General features: G+C 57.9%; 2 protein-coding genes across 2 annotated transcripts in view; both read right to left on the bottom strand.

Annotated features, from left to right (window-relative positions):
* The window catches only part of VOLCADRAFT_100281 (uncharacterized protein), a gene marked incomplete at both ends in the record, with an annotated part of 20,783 nt that extends 14,623 nt beyond the window's left edge, over positions 1-6,160 (bottom strand). The window contains 6 exons of the mRNA XM_002958903.1: positions 672-1,256; positions 1,473-1,661; positions 2,143-2,187; positions 2,566-2,756; positions 3,217-3,463; positions 4,631-6,160. Coding sequence (XP_002958949.1) covers positions 672-1,256; positions 1,473-1,661; positions 2,143-2,187; positions 2,566-2,756; positions 3,217-3,463; positions 4,631-6,160 — 2,787 coding nt within the window. The remainder of the gene's footprint in view (positions 1-671; positions 1,257-1,472; positions 1,662-2,142; positions 2,188-2,565; positions 2,757-3,216; positions 3,464-4,630) is intronic.
* A 960-nt stretch (positions 6,161-7,120) lies between these two features.
* VOLCADRAFT_100280 (uncharacterized protein) lies at positions 7,121-11,730 on the bottom strand (the record flags this gene model as incomplete). The annotated part of the gene is made up of 7 exons (XM_002958902.1): positions 7,121-7,254; positions 8,131-8,693; positions 9,131-9,492; positions 9,749-9,853; positions 10,366-10,598; positions 10,653-10,734; positions 11,305-11,730. 7 exons carry the CDS (start codon positions 11,728-11,730, stop codon positions 7,121-7,123), a joined length of 1,905 nt encoding a protein of 634 aa, XP_002958948.1.
* Between the last annotated feature and the right edge of the window lie 3,424 nt (positions 11,731-15,154).

The raw sequence follows: 15,154 nt of genomic DNA, 5'->3' as shown, positions 1-15,154 counted from the left end.
AGCCCGGGATGACTGGTCGGGCTCCCGGTCGCCCAGGTCCTGGTTGCGAGCTCTCTGAGATGCTCGGTTCGTTCGGTCGGCAGGAAGAGCCCCCCAGTTGCGACTTCGTTTATGTTAGGAGACCAACGGGCATAGATCCCGTCTAGTTGGAGCGCCAAACAAGCGCTGTTGCGTGCCGGCCGTCGTTTCCCGTGCGGCCTGACCCGGGGGCGGAGTGCATGAGACTAACCAGCCGTATGCACCCGCCCCCCGCGCTGTGCTTCGGTCCTGGGCCCCCGGCTTTTCAGCCCACAGTGTAATCAACGTCATACATACATACATACATACATACATACATACATACATACATACATACATACATACATACATACATACATACATACATACATACATACATACATACATACATACATACATACATACATACATACATACATACATACATACATACATACATACATACATACATGCATACATGCATACATGCATACATACATACATACATACATACATACATACATACATACATACATACATACATACATACATACATACATACATACATACATACATACATACATACATACATACATACATACATACATACATACATACATACATACATACATACATACATACATGCCGCACACGTACGCAACTGCCCGCCCCACCTCCTCGTTAATGCTCTCCCACTCGCCAGAGGACCCGCTACTCCCACCACCACCGCCGCCGCCGCCGCCAGCCGCCCCAATACCAAGTCCCCTCAGCCGCCGCCGCGCGTCATGAATCAGCTCCAGGGCGGGTGCTCGTATACCGCTGCTAAGGCCAAAGACAGTGCCGCCGCCGCCGCCGCCGCTAGCACCGCCGCTGCGGCGGCCGCTGCGACTGTGGCCCTCCGCGGGTTGCGGCGGCTCGTCCTCCGTACTACTGCCACTGCTATTGCCACTGCTACTGCTACGTTGGCGATGGCGACGGCGGGTGGTGCCGCCCGGCGCGGCAACTGCTGCTGCTGCCGCTGCGGCGGCGTCAGGTCCGCGGGCAGCCCGCACACGTGGAGCCGCCTCGATGTCTCCGTCGTCATCTTCATCTTCGCTGCCGCCGCCAGAGCCGCCGTCGCTGTCACCTGTCCCAGAGCGCGTGCGGGTGCCCTCGCTATCGCTGGTGTCATCGCTGTCGCTGTCATCATCGCTGTCACCATCCCCCTCCTCCTCCTCGTCACCGCTCTCCGTGTCATCGGCGCCCCTCATGAATTGGCCCTGTACCGTACACAGCCGCAGGACACGTCACGGTGTCGTACAAGCCCACAAGTTACGTGGCTAAGCCGTGCGTGTTTCAGCAGTAGAAGCTCGATCCCCCGGCCCGCGCCTGGCAAAACGCATGACCCAACCCCCGGCCCAAAGCAGTGAACGCCAGGAAAAAACCCAAAACAAAGTTCCCGCGTTATAACCCCCACCCGTACGTACGGCACTCACGTGCAGGGGAGTGTACTGCGCCACCAAACACGCCACGCGCCCCAGCTCCAGCCCCAGCTCAAGTTTGACGCGCAAGGGTGACCAGCCTTCCATCCAAATATCCGACTCCCAAAAAGCGTCGTCGCACATGCGGAGCGTATGCCGTACAGACTCCAGCGCTTCCGCCGCCAGGGGAGCTGGGAAGAGGGTCTGGAATCCGGGTTGGGTTCCGAAAGGGGGTGGTATGGGAGGGGGAGGGGAAGAGGGAGGGGGAGGGGACACTCAGCACGAAGGTGGTGTCGAGGGAATCGTAAGATGGTCATCATGATGAAAGAAGCTTCTTAAAGAAGTGCCTGCCAAAGCACCAGCTCGCCGAGCGGAGGGGAGGAGAGGGAAAGGAGGAGCTGGGGTGCTGCGCAGCACGAGAAACGTGTATCCGGTTGCGCACGATACCCTCGACAAGATATAAGAAAAACATAGCATTCGCCGTGCAAATTGGCTGTACGACATGCCGTACGGAGACCTCAATGAAGGAGCTAACGTGGCACCCTGGGGCATCATTCCCAATGCCCCAACATGCGGCCCCCTCGTGACATACATACATACATACATACATACATACATACATACATACAGCGGCATGCACAACGGAACGCTGCCGCCGTACACACACAGGCACACAGACCCGCACCTGTACGGCAAGCATGACGTCGCCTTCGCCCATGGGCGCCGACTCCTGCGAGGGGAGGTTCGGATTTGTCGGTTGGTTGCGCACGAGTATGTCTGTATGTACTTCTGAATGTACGTCTGCGTGTAAGTCTGAGTGTACTCCTGAATGTACGTCTGTGTGTACTTCTGACTGTACGCCTATGTGTACCTCTGAATGTACATCTGTGTTTGCTATTCAATACACTTGGCCGCGGGTTGCAACTGCTGGAGTTGTCGCCATGCGCGGCATCACTACCGAAGCACGTGCTGTGTATAAGCATGTATGTCTGGGTCGCCCCCTCCCTCCGGCCCCCTCAGTTTGCCAGGCAGTACGACCCCACATACACAGCCCACCCCGCGGGTAACCCCTTATTCCCCCGACATCCCGCCACCCCCACATCCTTACCTGCACCAGCTCGCAGCCGAGCACCTCCACCACCGCGCTCAAAAGCCTCCTGCCCAGAGCCGTTGTGAGGTCGTTGAGGGCCGCCAGAGACCGCCAGTGCAGTCGCACGGAGGGCCACTGCCGCCGGCATAGCCGCAACAAACCCAGCGCCCAGAAGGCCCGATAGCCGTGGTGGAGAGCTGTGTCATTTCCTGAGAAACGGTTGGGGGGCAAAACAGCAAAACACCCACGGTGGGGATGGGGTCCTTAGGAGACGGGGAGGGGGGAGAATGGGGGGAAGGATGCACCGGTTTACATAGAGTACACAGAGTCGGGAAGCCGAGGGGGAGGTTCAACTGCCGACACAGGTTTTAAAACCACCCGTGTGGCCGTACGGGTAGAAGGACGCAAGAAGGAGCGCCCGGGGAGAAGCGGGGGAGATGGGGGGAGGGGGAGTGGTTGCGAAAACGGCTGTGGAAGAATGGCGGGTGGAATCGTTGCATTGGCGTAGGGCAAATTAGGCAACCGATTGTGAAAAGTTTGTGTGTGTACGTATGTCTATCTGTCTGTCTATCTGTTTGTCTGTGTTTAACGATCTGTACGTCTGTCCGTCCGTCAGCCTGTTAGCTGGCCTGTCTGTCTGTCCATAAGTCTGTCAGTCGGCATTCTTACTCGGCAAGTCCACCAGCGAATTGTCCTCTCCCTGAAATAACGCCAAAGCATAATTTTCAAGACTGCCTGCTGGCGGAGGAACAGGAAACTCCCCCAAGGTCGCGGCGGCGGCGGCGGCGTTGGCGGCAGCGGCTGCACCGTCACCGTCAGCGCTGTTGCCGCCGCCGTCACCACCGCCGCCACCGCGCTCGTACAACCGCGCCGCAAGATCAATGACGGCGCGGTACACGTCAGCCGCCGGCAGTGCCTTGGGAACAAGGAAACAAACACCCAGACGCCACAGGCCAGTAGCCGCCGCCATTCATCAACGCCGCCGCCGCCGCCGCCATTCGTCAACGCCGCCACAGGGTCATTGGGAAGACACGGTGGTCCATCATGTGTGAAGGCGTGGGACAACATGGAGGTACGGGAGTACAGAGGTACGGGATTATGGAGGTACGAGATTACGGAGGTACGGGGATACGGAGGTACGGGATTATGGACGAATGCATGCAACAGTTCAAAATCATAAACCGCGTCGGTTGGTCACAACGCCGGTGGAGGAGGATGGATGGCGAAGGGAGAAAGAGAGAGAAAGAGCAAGGAGGGGAGAGAAGACCTTGTGGATGAAATGATGGACTTGGTAAACGATAAACGAAAAGGAGGAACAGATGCAGCACATGGAGGAGGAGGGGAAGGACGAGGACGAGGAGGGGGACGGGAGCCCGAGGGAAGGGAAGGTGGGGGAGGGAAGGAGAGTGGGACCACGAGTCGAAGAGCCATAAAGGCGAAGTGGAGGAGCGGGCTGGGAAGTTAGGGGTGGAGGGGGGGGCCGTTAGGGAAGTGACTCAGAAAGGAAATGGGAATGTGAGGCGAGGTCGGAAAAGGGATGGCGCTACTTGCCGCGGGTGCCGTACAAAGTTATTGTTATAAAAAACCCTGATTAGCCACTTGTGCCATGTTCCCATGTTTGTATGTATGTAACGCTTGTGCGCCTCTAGCTCTCTCGCTCTGTTCATGTGTCTCTGTGCAGTGAAACGAAAACAACCCTTACCATCAAACCCTCCTGCTGATGATCTTCCTCGTCCTCGTCCTTCTGCTCTTGCTCCGGAACATCAGCATTCGCATTCTCCTGCTCCTGCTCCTGCCTCATCCCAACTTCACGTCCCTCAGCACGCCTGTTGTCACGAAGCTGCCACCAAAACGGCTCCGGCGGCGGCAGCTCTAACTCCGAATTCATAGCCGCGAAGTCGCCGCCACCGCCACCGCCACCGCCACCGCCGCCCCTGTCGTTGCCGCCACCGCCAGTGATGCCGCCGCTCCCGTTACCGCCGCCGCCGCCGCCGCCGCCGCCACTGGACCTAGCGCGACCGCCCTCCTCCATGACTGTATCCCCAGCCGGTGTAACACCCGGGTCCCCCCCGCCCTCCCCCACCTCCGTCTGGGCTCCTATGGGACAACCCTCACCCTCACACTGCGGCAGCAGCTCCTGCAGCGACGGAAACAGCTCCTGCTGCTGCTGCTGCTGCTGCCCCTCCGCCGCGTCCTCCAGCTCTCCTCCCGCATCCCTGCTTGATACAAGCTGTAACCAGCCGAGGGCGTGTTCTGGAAGATACGTCGTTTCCTCCTGCTGGTGCGGATTCTGATCCTGATCCTGTCGGTTCTGTTGCTCCTCTGGCTGAGGGTTCCGGAGCAATTGCTGCTGCTGCTGGCCACGTGGCAGTTGGTTGGCAGGTGCTGCTACAGCTGCTGCTGCTCCGAAAGTGAAGTGCCTGTTCAAGACCACCTCGGCTGCGTCACAGACCTCGCGAGTGGAATCCACCAGCCAGGGCCAGGGAGGTGAAGGTTCCATAACACCAGGACAGTTGCTGCAGCCGTGGCCAGAACCAGGTTCCGTTGCCGTAGCCGTCGCTGGCGGCGGCGGCGGCAGGCCGTTCGGGTACAGCGACGCCGGCACGAAGAGCCCGTGGCACCAAGTGCCGGCCGCCGTCGATGTACCCTCCCCCGTGCCGTACAGTCCTCCTGGGCCCGACGGCCAGCACGTCTCGAAGCTCTGTGCCGGATGGTAGTGCTCGTGGAGGCCCACGGAGGGAATCTGCGGGTGGGGCAGAGCCCGGTGCCGCACGCCGCTGGCACTGGCGGCGGCGGCGGTGGTGGCAGCGGCACCGCCAGCCCGAGCCGCGGTGTAGGGCAGGTCACTTGCGCTCCGAAACCTGCTGCTGCCATACACAAGATCGCTTGTGCGGCCCAGTGCGGCACGCATTCGGGCCATGTAAGCAGAAGATTCGCCGTACTGGCAGTGCCGTACCACATGATCAGCGAGCTGCTTCAGGGAGGAGGCCACGTGTTCGCAGCCGTAGCAGCGGTTGGGGCAGGGGCAAAGCGCCGGGCAGCCGGCCCAGCAGTGCTCTTCCGCTTGGCCCCTGAGCACGACGGCGTGGCAGTGGCGACACGTCATCGGCTCGTATGGACAGTTTGTGGCATGGTACGGCATGTCGTGAAGCTGCAATTGCACCGGACAGCCAAAGGCCTTGTTGGGGCAGGTCAGGCGGCGGTTGGGGCAGTTGGACGAGCCGATATGGGCGGCGAGCTGGCCCCGGAGCATGGCTGTGCCGCAGTCGGGGCAGCGGACGGGAACCCCAGGGCAGGTGAGGGCCACGTGGTCGGCTAGGTCGACGCGGCGGAGCGTACAAGAGCAACCGTACGGACACAGCACACGTAGCTCGCCAAGGCGGACCTCCAAGGCCTCCAGACGGAAAAGCTGTGAGAGACGCAACCGCGCGCGACAGTAGGGACAGGAGAAGGGCACGTCCTTGCGCTTCTGGGTCGATGCCCAGGTGGTGATGCACTCGGCGCAGAAGCCCTTTTGGCAGCGAGGGCAGCACCGCGGCTCCCGCAACGCATGGTAGCAAACTGCACATAACAAATCAGCCGGAACCTCCTGCTCGTACTGATAGTCATCCATTTATGCGGTGAACTGCAGTGATATGTTGGGACTAGGACTGCTGCTGTCGAATTGTCCTTTGACAGCTTAGTGAAACAGCTTGCAACATAATGATAAAAAGCAAGTTGCGCCGCGGCCCAATGTTCACGCGATGCATACACTCATTATCGATGGCATTACGGTACATACAGTTTTCGTGCAGCGCACATGTGCAGAAGAGCGGAACCCTTGAAAATTTATAGAATGCAGTACTTATCGCAAGTAAGCAACACGAAATATGTCAAGTCTCTGCACGGTGGTTGCTTGGCGGCTGCGCACGTTAGTTGTTGTGCAGACGGTGCGAAAACCTAATGCTGCTAACAACCATCAAGTCTCTGCTCTTAGCATGTATGACCTTTGTTCTATGTCTATTACATTCTTGCTTGTGGACAGAAGAATCTATGCTAATTGAACCTGCTTTGGATTATGCTTCCGATACCCTACTCTGACCGCTATATTCCAGCACCGTGGTCATCACCCTTAAAGAGCTACTAAAATGCACAGCAAAAGTGCCTCAGACTCTGTTACCCTGTCGAAGACGAAAGCAGTTCATTAGCAGGCTGCAGCAAGCTGCAGCGCCGATCGCCTGAACAGGCATTTCGGGTCGAGTTGTCGATGCGGTCGAGCTGTGGATGGAACCAAAGACCCGAACGAAAGTCCAACGCCCTTGATCTCCACACAGCCCCCAAGCCGTCTAGGCTGCGCTGAGCAAGGCCCGGGGGCTTCCAGTCATTTACAGCGTCTTTCCCCCTTACCCCAGCCCCGCCGTCCTAACCTACCGCCCCCTCGTTCCCTAACCTCCCTGCCTCTCCCTCTCCTCTGCCCTGCCCTGACACTGCCCTCTTATCATGTTAGGATAAGTGCAACTCCCATCACAAGAGACGTCACATATCGTGTGTAGTATAGTAGATATCGATATCCGGTCGTGCCGCGTCCCTCTCCTCACTCCGCCAGAATGGAGTGGAACTGCAGTCTATCCGCGGGGCCCCTGGAGGCTCCGGCTTTGAGTGGCGACAGCGGAGGAGCCAGGGTTGGCAGAGGGGCTCGGTCGCGTGGTAGACGGTCCACACGACCAACTGCACTCACACACCGGCGGGAGGAGAGCCGGGAGTTGGAAAACCAACGGCAACGAAGGGATTTTTGAAGGTGTAAGGGGATGGGCTGGGTCTTTGAGGCTCGGGGGGTCAGGTAAGGTGTGCAAAAGCCAAGGAAACATACAGTATATGTACCCATCCACATGGGTGGGTAGATACAGCAGGAGAAGGGTAAAGGGGCAGCAGGGCGAAAGGCAGCCCCATTTTTGGCGTCAAAAGACTGTGTGGCTGCGCCTTAATGCCTTAATGGGGCCCGTCGGAGAGCGCCCCGCAGCGCGTTGATGTGTGTTTGGGATCGACACACAACGGCATAGCATTGGAGAGGTTGCGGAGCATAATGAAAAGCCTTTCCTAGCTGACGACGGCAAAGCGAATTGGAATGTTCCCACAATGTTGCGACATTGGATTGAGGACGACTTGACGACACGCGACGACGTGGAAGGAGTCGTTTTAACGTCGTATGCACAGGCTGTGTACACACACCACCCCGCAGGACTTGCGCGCAGGGATCCCGCCGAATCCCCAGGTCCGCAGCACAAACCCTATATCCCAATCTGCCGTGGGCTATGCCGGGCGAGTCAAACCGCGCCGCAATTTGTGCCAGTTGTGTCCAAGCCTTGTGTCGGGTGTTCCCTCCCATCCCCCAAATGTCAGTAATCTCCGCGAACGCGCTCAGCCCTGTTGCTGGAGCTGTGTGCTTCCAGCGCTAAGGGCAGACGGGCAGTTTCACCACTGTTTTGTTTGTTTCCGCTGTTAGCGCTTTAGACGTGTCGGCAGTTGAACCCCTTTTTGCTTCTTGGTTGCAGTGGTGGTAAAGTCCAATACCTACACTCCGACAACCCACATCCCAGCGCGCACCTGTCTCCGCGAGCTGCTTCTCCGTAGGCTTGCTGTGTGGCAGCGCCAGCGGCGCCTCGTACAACCTGCCGTGGCCCACTGCACCCCAGTCGCTAGCTGACGTCAGAGACAGATTGACATCCGGCGAAGCTGGCGCCGCCGCCGCCGCCGCCACACCTCCGGCCCCTCCCCCTCCTGCTCCTAGCACGGGCCCTAACGACCCAGACGGGCCCAATGCCATCGAGTCTAAAGTAGTACGAGTGCCGGAATGCCGCCGTACACGTGCCCCGGCAAAAGGGTCATACCGGTTATCGCCGTACGCAGCTAGTGGGTCAAGTACGGTAGGCCGGCTGGCGCCGGTGGCACCAACCTTGGCGCCGGCGGCTGCGCCGGCACCGCCGCGGCTGCTGTTGGGGTGCTGTCCATCTCTGGGCAGTGTCCCTGATGCCAGGGGTGTGACTGAGGAGCCCATAGCCTCTGTCTGGGCTTGCATGGCCTTCTTGGCGACCTGCTTGGCGTACGCCTCCCTCGTGATTCCCGCGGGGGCGGGCCGCACCGGGCCGCTTTTAGAGGCGCCGCCGGCCCTGGGATGCGAGGGAGGGGGAGTTCGGGGAGAGTGCGGGCGAGATCATTGTGGGTATGGAAGTGGGTCTTGGTGACGTGGAGCATACAGGGCATGGGACAGGGGGGTGTGCGGAACAGTGTATTTATTGTGACTTGGGCGGTTAGTTTAGGGGATGGGGACCAGGAGGGAGGAAAAGAGTTAGTTGGGAGATGGGGAGATGGGACGAGGGAAGGGCAGGGACAATGGCAAGGGGCGACAAAGAGCGACCGACAGGTACCCAAGTCCCGGATCAATCCTACGGCCTCTACGGAAATGCGCGTATCGCAATCACCAAGGCACTCGGTACCCATATATATTTATTACACTTTCTTGGTGTGAGCCCCTTCCCACGCACACAACCAAACCGGCATCCAGGTGAACATAGGTAGCCCCCTAGTGTGGCCCGCGCAGACCCACCCGCGCAAGGTAACACCGCCGGCGGGCATCAACGTCTCGAGCGCCGATGGTTGAGTCCGTGGCTGGACCTTCTTGTAGTCATTCGCCAGGCGCCGGTCCCTCTCCTTCCGCAGCTCTGTGGGGCTAAGGGTGGTACGAGCGCCGTGACCGATGCCGCCGCCGGCGCCGCCCTCGCCACCGTCGCCCCCGGTGGTGGCTGCGGACCGCGAGGACGTCGTCCGCTGGGCCCCTCGGCGCTTGGGCGACAACGCCCGAGCGGCCTCCTCGTTACCCGCCGCCACCGCCACCTTGTACGCGGGTCCCGAGAGGGCCTCCAGCGGGGACCGATCCGGGTCGAACTCGTTAATGATGACCACCTCGCCCTGGGGGGTCAGACCACCGGGGCCAGCACGAGGGCCAACAACAGCGCCACCATCCAGTTGAAAACGGAGAGCTGTAAGGGTTGTTGTGTGCAAATAAAAAGTGGGAAGAGAGTTCGCTAGCCAACGGATACTACCCCATTAGCGCAACTGTCGCAAGTCACAAAGGAAGAAATGTCACACAGCCTCATCCCACACCTATCCAAGTATAGTGCCGGTCACGTTTAAGACATGGGGGCCATATTGTACTGCACCGTACCTTGTGGTCATATGTGTAGTCCTTGCCCTTGAGCTCCTTTCGCAGGCTGGCCAGCTTCAGTCGCTCCTCCGTGTCCCGTTGCTCTAACCGCCTACTCATTTCCTCCTGTACGACGCGGTTGTACGGTTTTGGAAGAGGCGGTTTCGGGGCGGAGCTTAGGAGAACGGATGGCAGGATAGGCGGACTGCAACGCCGCGAAAGTGAGTGCGACATTGAGGCGTCAGGGAGACTCAAGGACATGGCACGGGGCGAAGTCCCAACAACAATACCAGCCTCAGCCACACACGCTCTTTTTTCTCCATAGAGCTTTACATCCTGCTGCCGCCGCCTCTGCGTATAGTCGCAGTGCTCCCACGTCCATGTCCATCCAGTTCCTCCCTGTTCAAGACCAGCCCTCACCCGGCCCCCATTCCATCCCCTTCCCGACACCCCGGCCTCACCCTCACCTCGCACTGCCCCTTCTCCACCATGCCCTCACCCCCTGCCCTCATCCCCTGCCCACCTTCTCCCTCGGCAGTGCTTCATTCCGCCTTCCACTCGCCGTGCCCCCCCTACCTATGTCATCCACTCGCCGTGCCCCCCCTACCTATGTCATCCACTCGCCGTGCCCCCCCTACCTGTGTCTTCCGCTGCTGCAGCTCCTGCCTGAGCTGCTCCTCCAAGTGCTCTTGTTCCGGAGTCAGCACCTTGCGGGTCTCCAACTTTGTTACATTACGCCGGGAGCCGCTCTGATGCAGGGACCGTGCAGAAGGGCTCACACCCAGGCGGCTAGAGCCACCCGTCAGGCGGCGGCCGCCGCTGCCGGTCGTCCCATTGCCGTTCGTGGTGGTGCCGGGAGCGTAGCCAACGGCTGGGGAGCGCATGGGCCGCTCGGAGCTCGACGACTGGAGGCCGTCTGGCTCACCGGGGAGGCCCAGTGCTGTGGCGGTACTGGCGGTGCTGCGGGCTGACATTGTGCGGTGGATGCTGGGTTGCTTGTTTAGGAACTGCAGGGAATAGGAGCAGGAATGGGGTTTGTGGGATTTGGGCTGTGGGGGAGATGGTTCGGGGTTTGGACTTGGGAAGTGGGTTTGCTGCGGTGTGGTGTTGAGGTAGGCAAGCTTGTTTGGTAGGGTTATTGCTGCTGTTGTTACAGTCTCAGGCTTATGAATTGTAGACTACTTCATCCCCGCTTCTCGGCCCTGCTGATTTGCAGCAACCCCCTGACACTGCAGCAAGCAATGAGAACGAGGCTGTCACACTGCACCCCCGGCGGCTGAGCTAAATGAGACCGGAGCCGGCGCTCTTACGACCCTCTGCTCAATCATCCTTTACGACCGCGCATGCAGATGCACTTGTGAATGTGGGGTCGCAGGTGCTTTCGGTTTAAGAGTCCGAAACCCGGATTCTAGCGTCCACATAGCTGAGAATGCTGATGGAGGTGCTATGGTGGAGAACGTGCCTTCCTGCGAGGCGACTGCGCCGGCCAGGGCCCAGTCCCTTCTCCGCGCCGGCTCGCACAACACACATGTGTCACTTCTCGCCGCCCTTAACATCTCCGGGGCCGTGGTGCTCACCTGCTGCATAACCCAGTTGTCACTACGCGGGCTAGTGCCAGCTGCAGCTGGCGAGGTCTCCGGCAGGGCTGAGCGCAGCCATGAGTCAAAGGTACAAGGGTCCGGCGGCTTTTCTTGCTCCCAGCTACTGTGTTCCAATGAGATGACTGATACTGGATGGTCCTCGCGGGCAGGATATTGCATCTCAATCACGTCCAAGCACGTCGCCAGGCACGAGTCGACGGCATCGACCAGGGTGCGAGCGTGCGCTGTGTGCTCGTGTAGTGCAAGGTTGAACTGAAGTAAAATCTCCTCAAGGCAATCACGCGCCACTCGCTGGGCCAGCAGCGCTCCGGATGGCTGAGTTTTTTGTTGCTGGAGCGCGTCATACTCGGGAGTGTCGAAGTTATTTATAGGAACTGGAGATGGGGACGAAGCAGGCGGCATAATTAATTTTTTTGACAGTGGGGGAACTGGTAACAATTTCCTATAAAACGTTGAAGTACTCAACTAGGACCCTTTAAAAAGCGCTCATCCTTTCATTTCATACAGTGTTATAATCATCCTTGGAAATTAAGTGTGAATCCCGGGAGGCTGTGTTCTTTTCATTCATTGTATACGGCACACTTAGTCGACGAACGAGTTTGTCCAAGACAAATTAGCCTTCTGTAAAGCGGAGTAATAACATACGTACCAACTAAGAGCCATAAAATTGTCCAACATGTTATGTTATGCTATGTTATGTTACAAGCTCGCGAGCGCATGTAAGGCCCAGACGAATCATGGACCGCGTAACAGTAACTAGAGTTATAAACCACAGGCTTACTACTCGGCTATTAGCGTGCGTCGCCTCATCCAGATGTTTTGTACGATCTGCCCAAGTCTGCGCTGATCATCTATCTCCATGACAAACCCCATATTAGGCACGGGCTCGATATCAGCCTGACGTACACCTATGTTAAGAAGCACGCGGGAAACCCGGGACACTCTAGCAACACATGAAACTCACCATTATAATTGCCACAGATCCTACACCAGCACTCTTGGCGCGACGACCGTCGGGTCGTCTAACCTTGATAATCTCATAGCGCACTACACAACCCTTAAAAATTGCCAGTAGAGAGCATTCTGAAGGTATTTGCCGAGCGGCTTGATGCACGGTGGGAGTGTCCGGACACCCTAGGTGACCCCCACGTTTTCCCCATAGGGATTACCGGAGCCAAGGCTTGTCGCTATATGACCTGAATGGGAGCGGCCCCGCCTAGGGGTGCGCATACAGATTGGCTGGAGCACACTAAAGTAGCCATGCCCCAGCGACTGCCTCAAGTGCTCATGCGTCTCCAGTTAGGCTGTTGGGAGTTAAGAGGTTAATCGGCTTAATGGGCGCGAGCGCACCGCGTGTACCTGCAGGCTTTGTGACTGTGGAGCGGTTGAAGACGAATTGCATGTTTTTGCTGAATGCCCCGCTTACAAGAGCACACGGGCGAAGTAGGATGGTGACCTCGTCTTTGAGGGACGCCTTAGCGTCAGTACTGGCAGGGTTCCGTTGCGGCTTCTGCCCTAACCTACAGTGTACAGCATCAGATCCGCTTCGGTAGCCAGGCTTTGCCCCCTGCCACGGAAGCAAGCACAACTTTCCTGCCTGCAGGTACCTCTCCGTCTGGACGACCCCTAAGCGGTAGGGCAACTACTCAAGAAAATGTCGTGACTTTTGGGGGTCCAGCACCCATTAGCAGTAGAATCTGCTGGAGCAACGGTGGTGTCAACTCCACTCCTGTTCTGCTTGCGGGTCACAGCAACCCACAGTAACATCACTGTCCACCTCCATGCCGAGAGGTTCGTCCACACTCTTAGCGGACAATTACTTTCGGATCCTGCTCTTTGTCGAAATCGACCCTAGAAGAGTTCAGGGCCACAATGCCACGCCGCGGCTTAGCCAATTCGCTTTGTCTGGATCCGTACGTATTCCGTATGTATGTCCAATGAAGAAACAACCAATGCCATGGCGGACAGGCAGTGCTTGTCACGTGCGTACACAACCATCCTGCGGCTTTCCGCTCCCCGCTGTCGTACACGTCCGCACAGACTTGAGCCGCGACCGGCTTCCCGCCATGTGCTTAGGAATCGGTGTCCCTTGTGGCCCTGCTTAGCAATACAATGTATTTTGAGCCATGCGGTCAGTGAATTTGTGCATGCGAAAAGGAGCTTAGCCTCTACACCCGGTGAGGTTCGAACTCACGCAGCTTTCGCTATGGGAAAACCCATTCTCAAAGCTTGAGACCCACCCGTTAGACCACTCCGGCACAGGTGAAATCCGAGATCTGCTCGGAAAGCCGAGGATGCCCGCGCCCGCACATCACCTGCAGATATCTGTCAACCTGCACACGTGCCGTTGTACAACCTTCATCCGAACGTATACGTCTGCTCCTGTGTCCGTGGCCGAAAGCTGAAACGGCGGGTGTGATGGGCCCGAGTGTGTGCCCGGATCTCTAGGACACATAGACAGCACTAGATCCCGCTTTGCGTCGGCCATGGCCCATCCCGTCCCACCGCTGCTACACTTCTACTGATGGGCTGCTTGGTGTTCTGAACACTCAACACACTGCTTCACCGCGCACCATCAGTCCTCTGGCTGTGTGGCACACGTCCCTCCTGCCAACATGCAAGCTCGGCTCACTACACCCTGCACCGCCTGCAAGTGCTCAACACTGCAACACCGGCGGCACAGTGTGTACGCAATGCATACATACTTGCGAGCTAACCAGGAACTAAGTTGATGCGCCGTTGATCCGCTAGATTTGGTTGGATGCTGGTGGTGAGTGGCCGAACCCAACGAATACATTCTGAAGTCGGATGGGGTGACGGATTAGGGTGCCCCTCTAGCAGGGGAGAGGGAAAGGGGGCCGCTGGCGAAGTTGACCACCCTGTAACAATATACATACATACATGCATACACGCACATATGCGCGACTGCCAAGCAGAAGAGGAACAACCTGAGGCGGCAGCTGCGGCCGCGGAACACTTCTAGTCCGACATGATGCACGCCTTAGGCCAAACAAGCCCCTCCCTAGCCACATTCACACATACAGACATGCAGACGAACTTGCATGTAAGCAGCACATCCATACTTACAGCCGACCCCAGCTGACCATGTCTGAACAATTCCTTACCATCTTCAGATCGAGCCCTGGTACATAAGCCGCCCCTTTCTATTATACGAGGTCACGATCTATAATAAACGAAAAATTTCCAGAGGCAGCAGCCCCCTACCCAGAGCCCATACCATAAGAAACGTATCCAACTTATCTTAACATCAGTAAACGTTCGCAAAGCAAACTGGATCCAGCCACGTCTCTTGGTTGCAAGGTCTTGGCCTGCATTTGATCCTAGTAATTGTCTAAACCCGCAGCACCGTCCACGGATGGGATAGATAGCTAGGGTAATGGGAAGGTGGGGATGCCAACGATTCTGAAGCACATTATCAAAACCGTCGTCACCAGGGGCAGGGCCGCCAGCATCGCCAACAGCTCACCAACATGTGGGCCGGTGTGGTATCCTGCTAGGGCGTATCACGGGATCTGCATCCGCCGATCGGTACTTTTCTAAAGTCGTGGTATAACAGCCGGCAACCTTGCTGCTGCTGCTGCTACCGCCTCCAACTAAGCACGCCTCCATGTTCTTCAGAGAGGGGAAATTTGCCGCAAGCTGCTGCTGGGATGCGTTGCAGCAGCAGCAGCAGCGTCACAACAAGCAAATAAACACCACATACATGACATCACAGCTTTAGCAACCAACAGAAACATACGTGCCCCGACAAGCAGAGCGCCTTGCTTTATGGGGCTTCAATCGGCCCAAAGACAGGTCCGCAGCC

The sequence above is a fragment of the Volvox carteri genome (genome assembly GCF_000143455.1).
Source record: "Volvox carteri f. nagariensis unplaced genomic scaffold VOLCAscaffold_111, whole genome shotgun sequence".
NCBI lineage: Eukaryota > Viridiplantae > Chlorophyta > Chlorophyceae > Chlamydomonadales > Volvocaceae > Volvox > Volvox carteri.
Note: the sequence above shows the minus strand (reverse complement) of the source record. Positions and strands in the feature narration are given on the sequence as shown.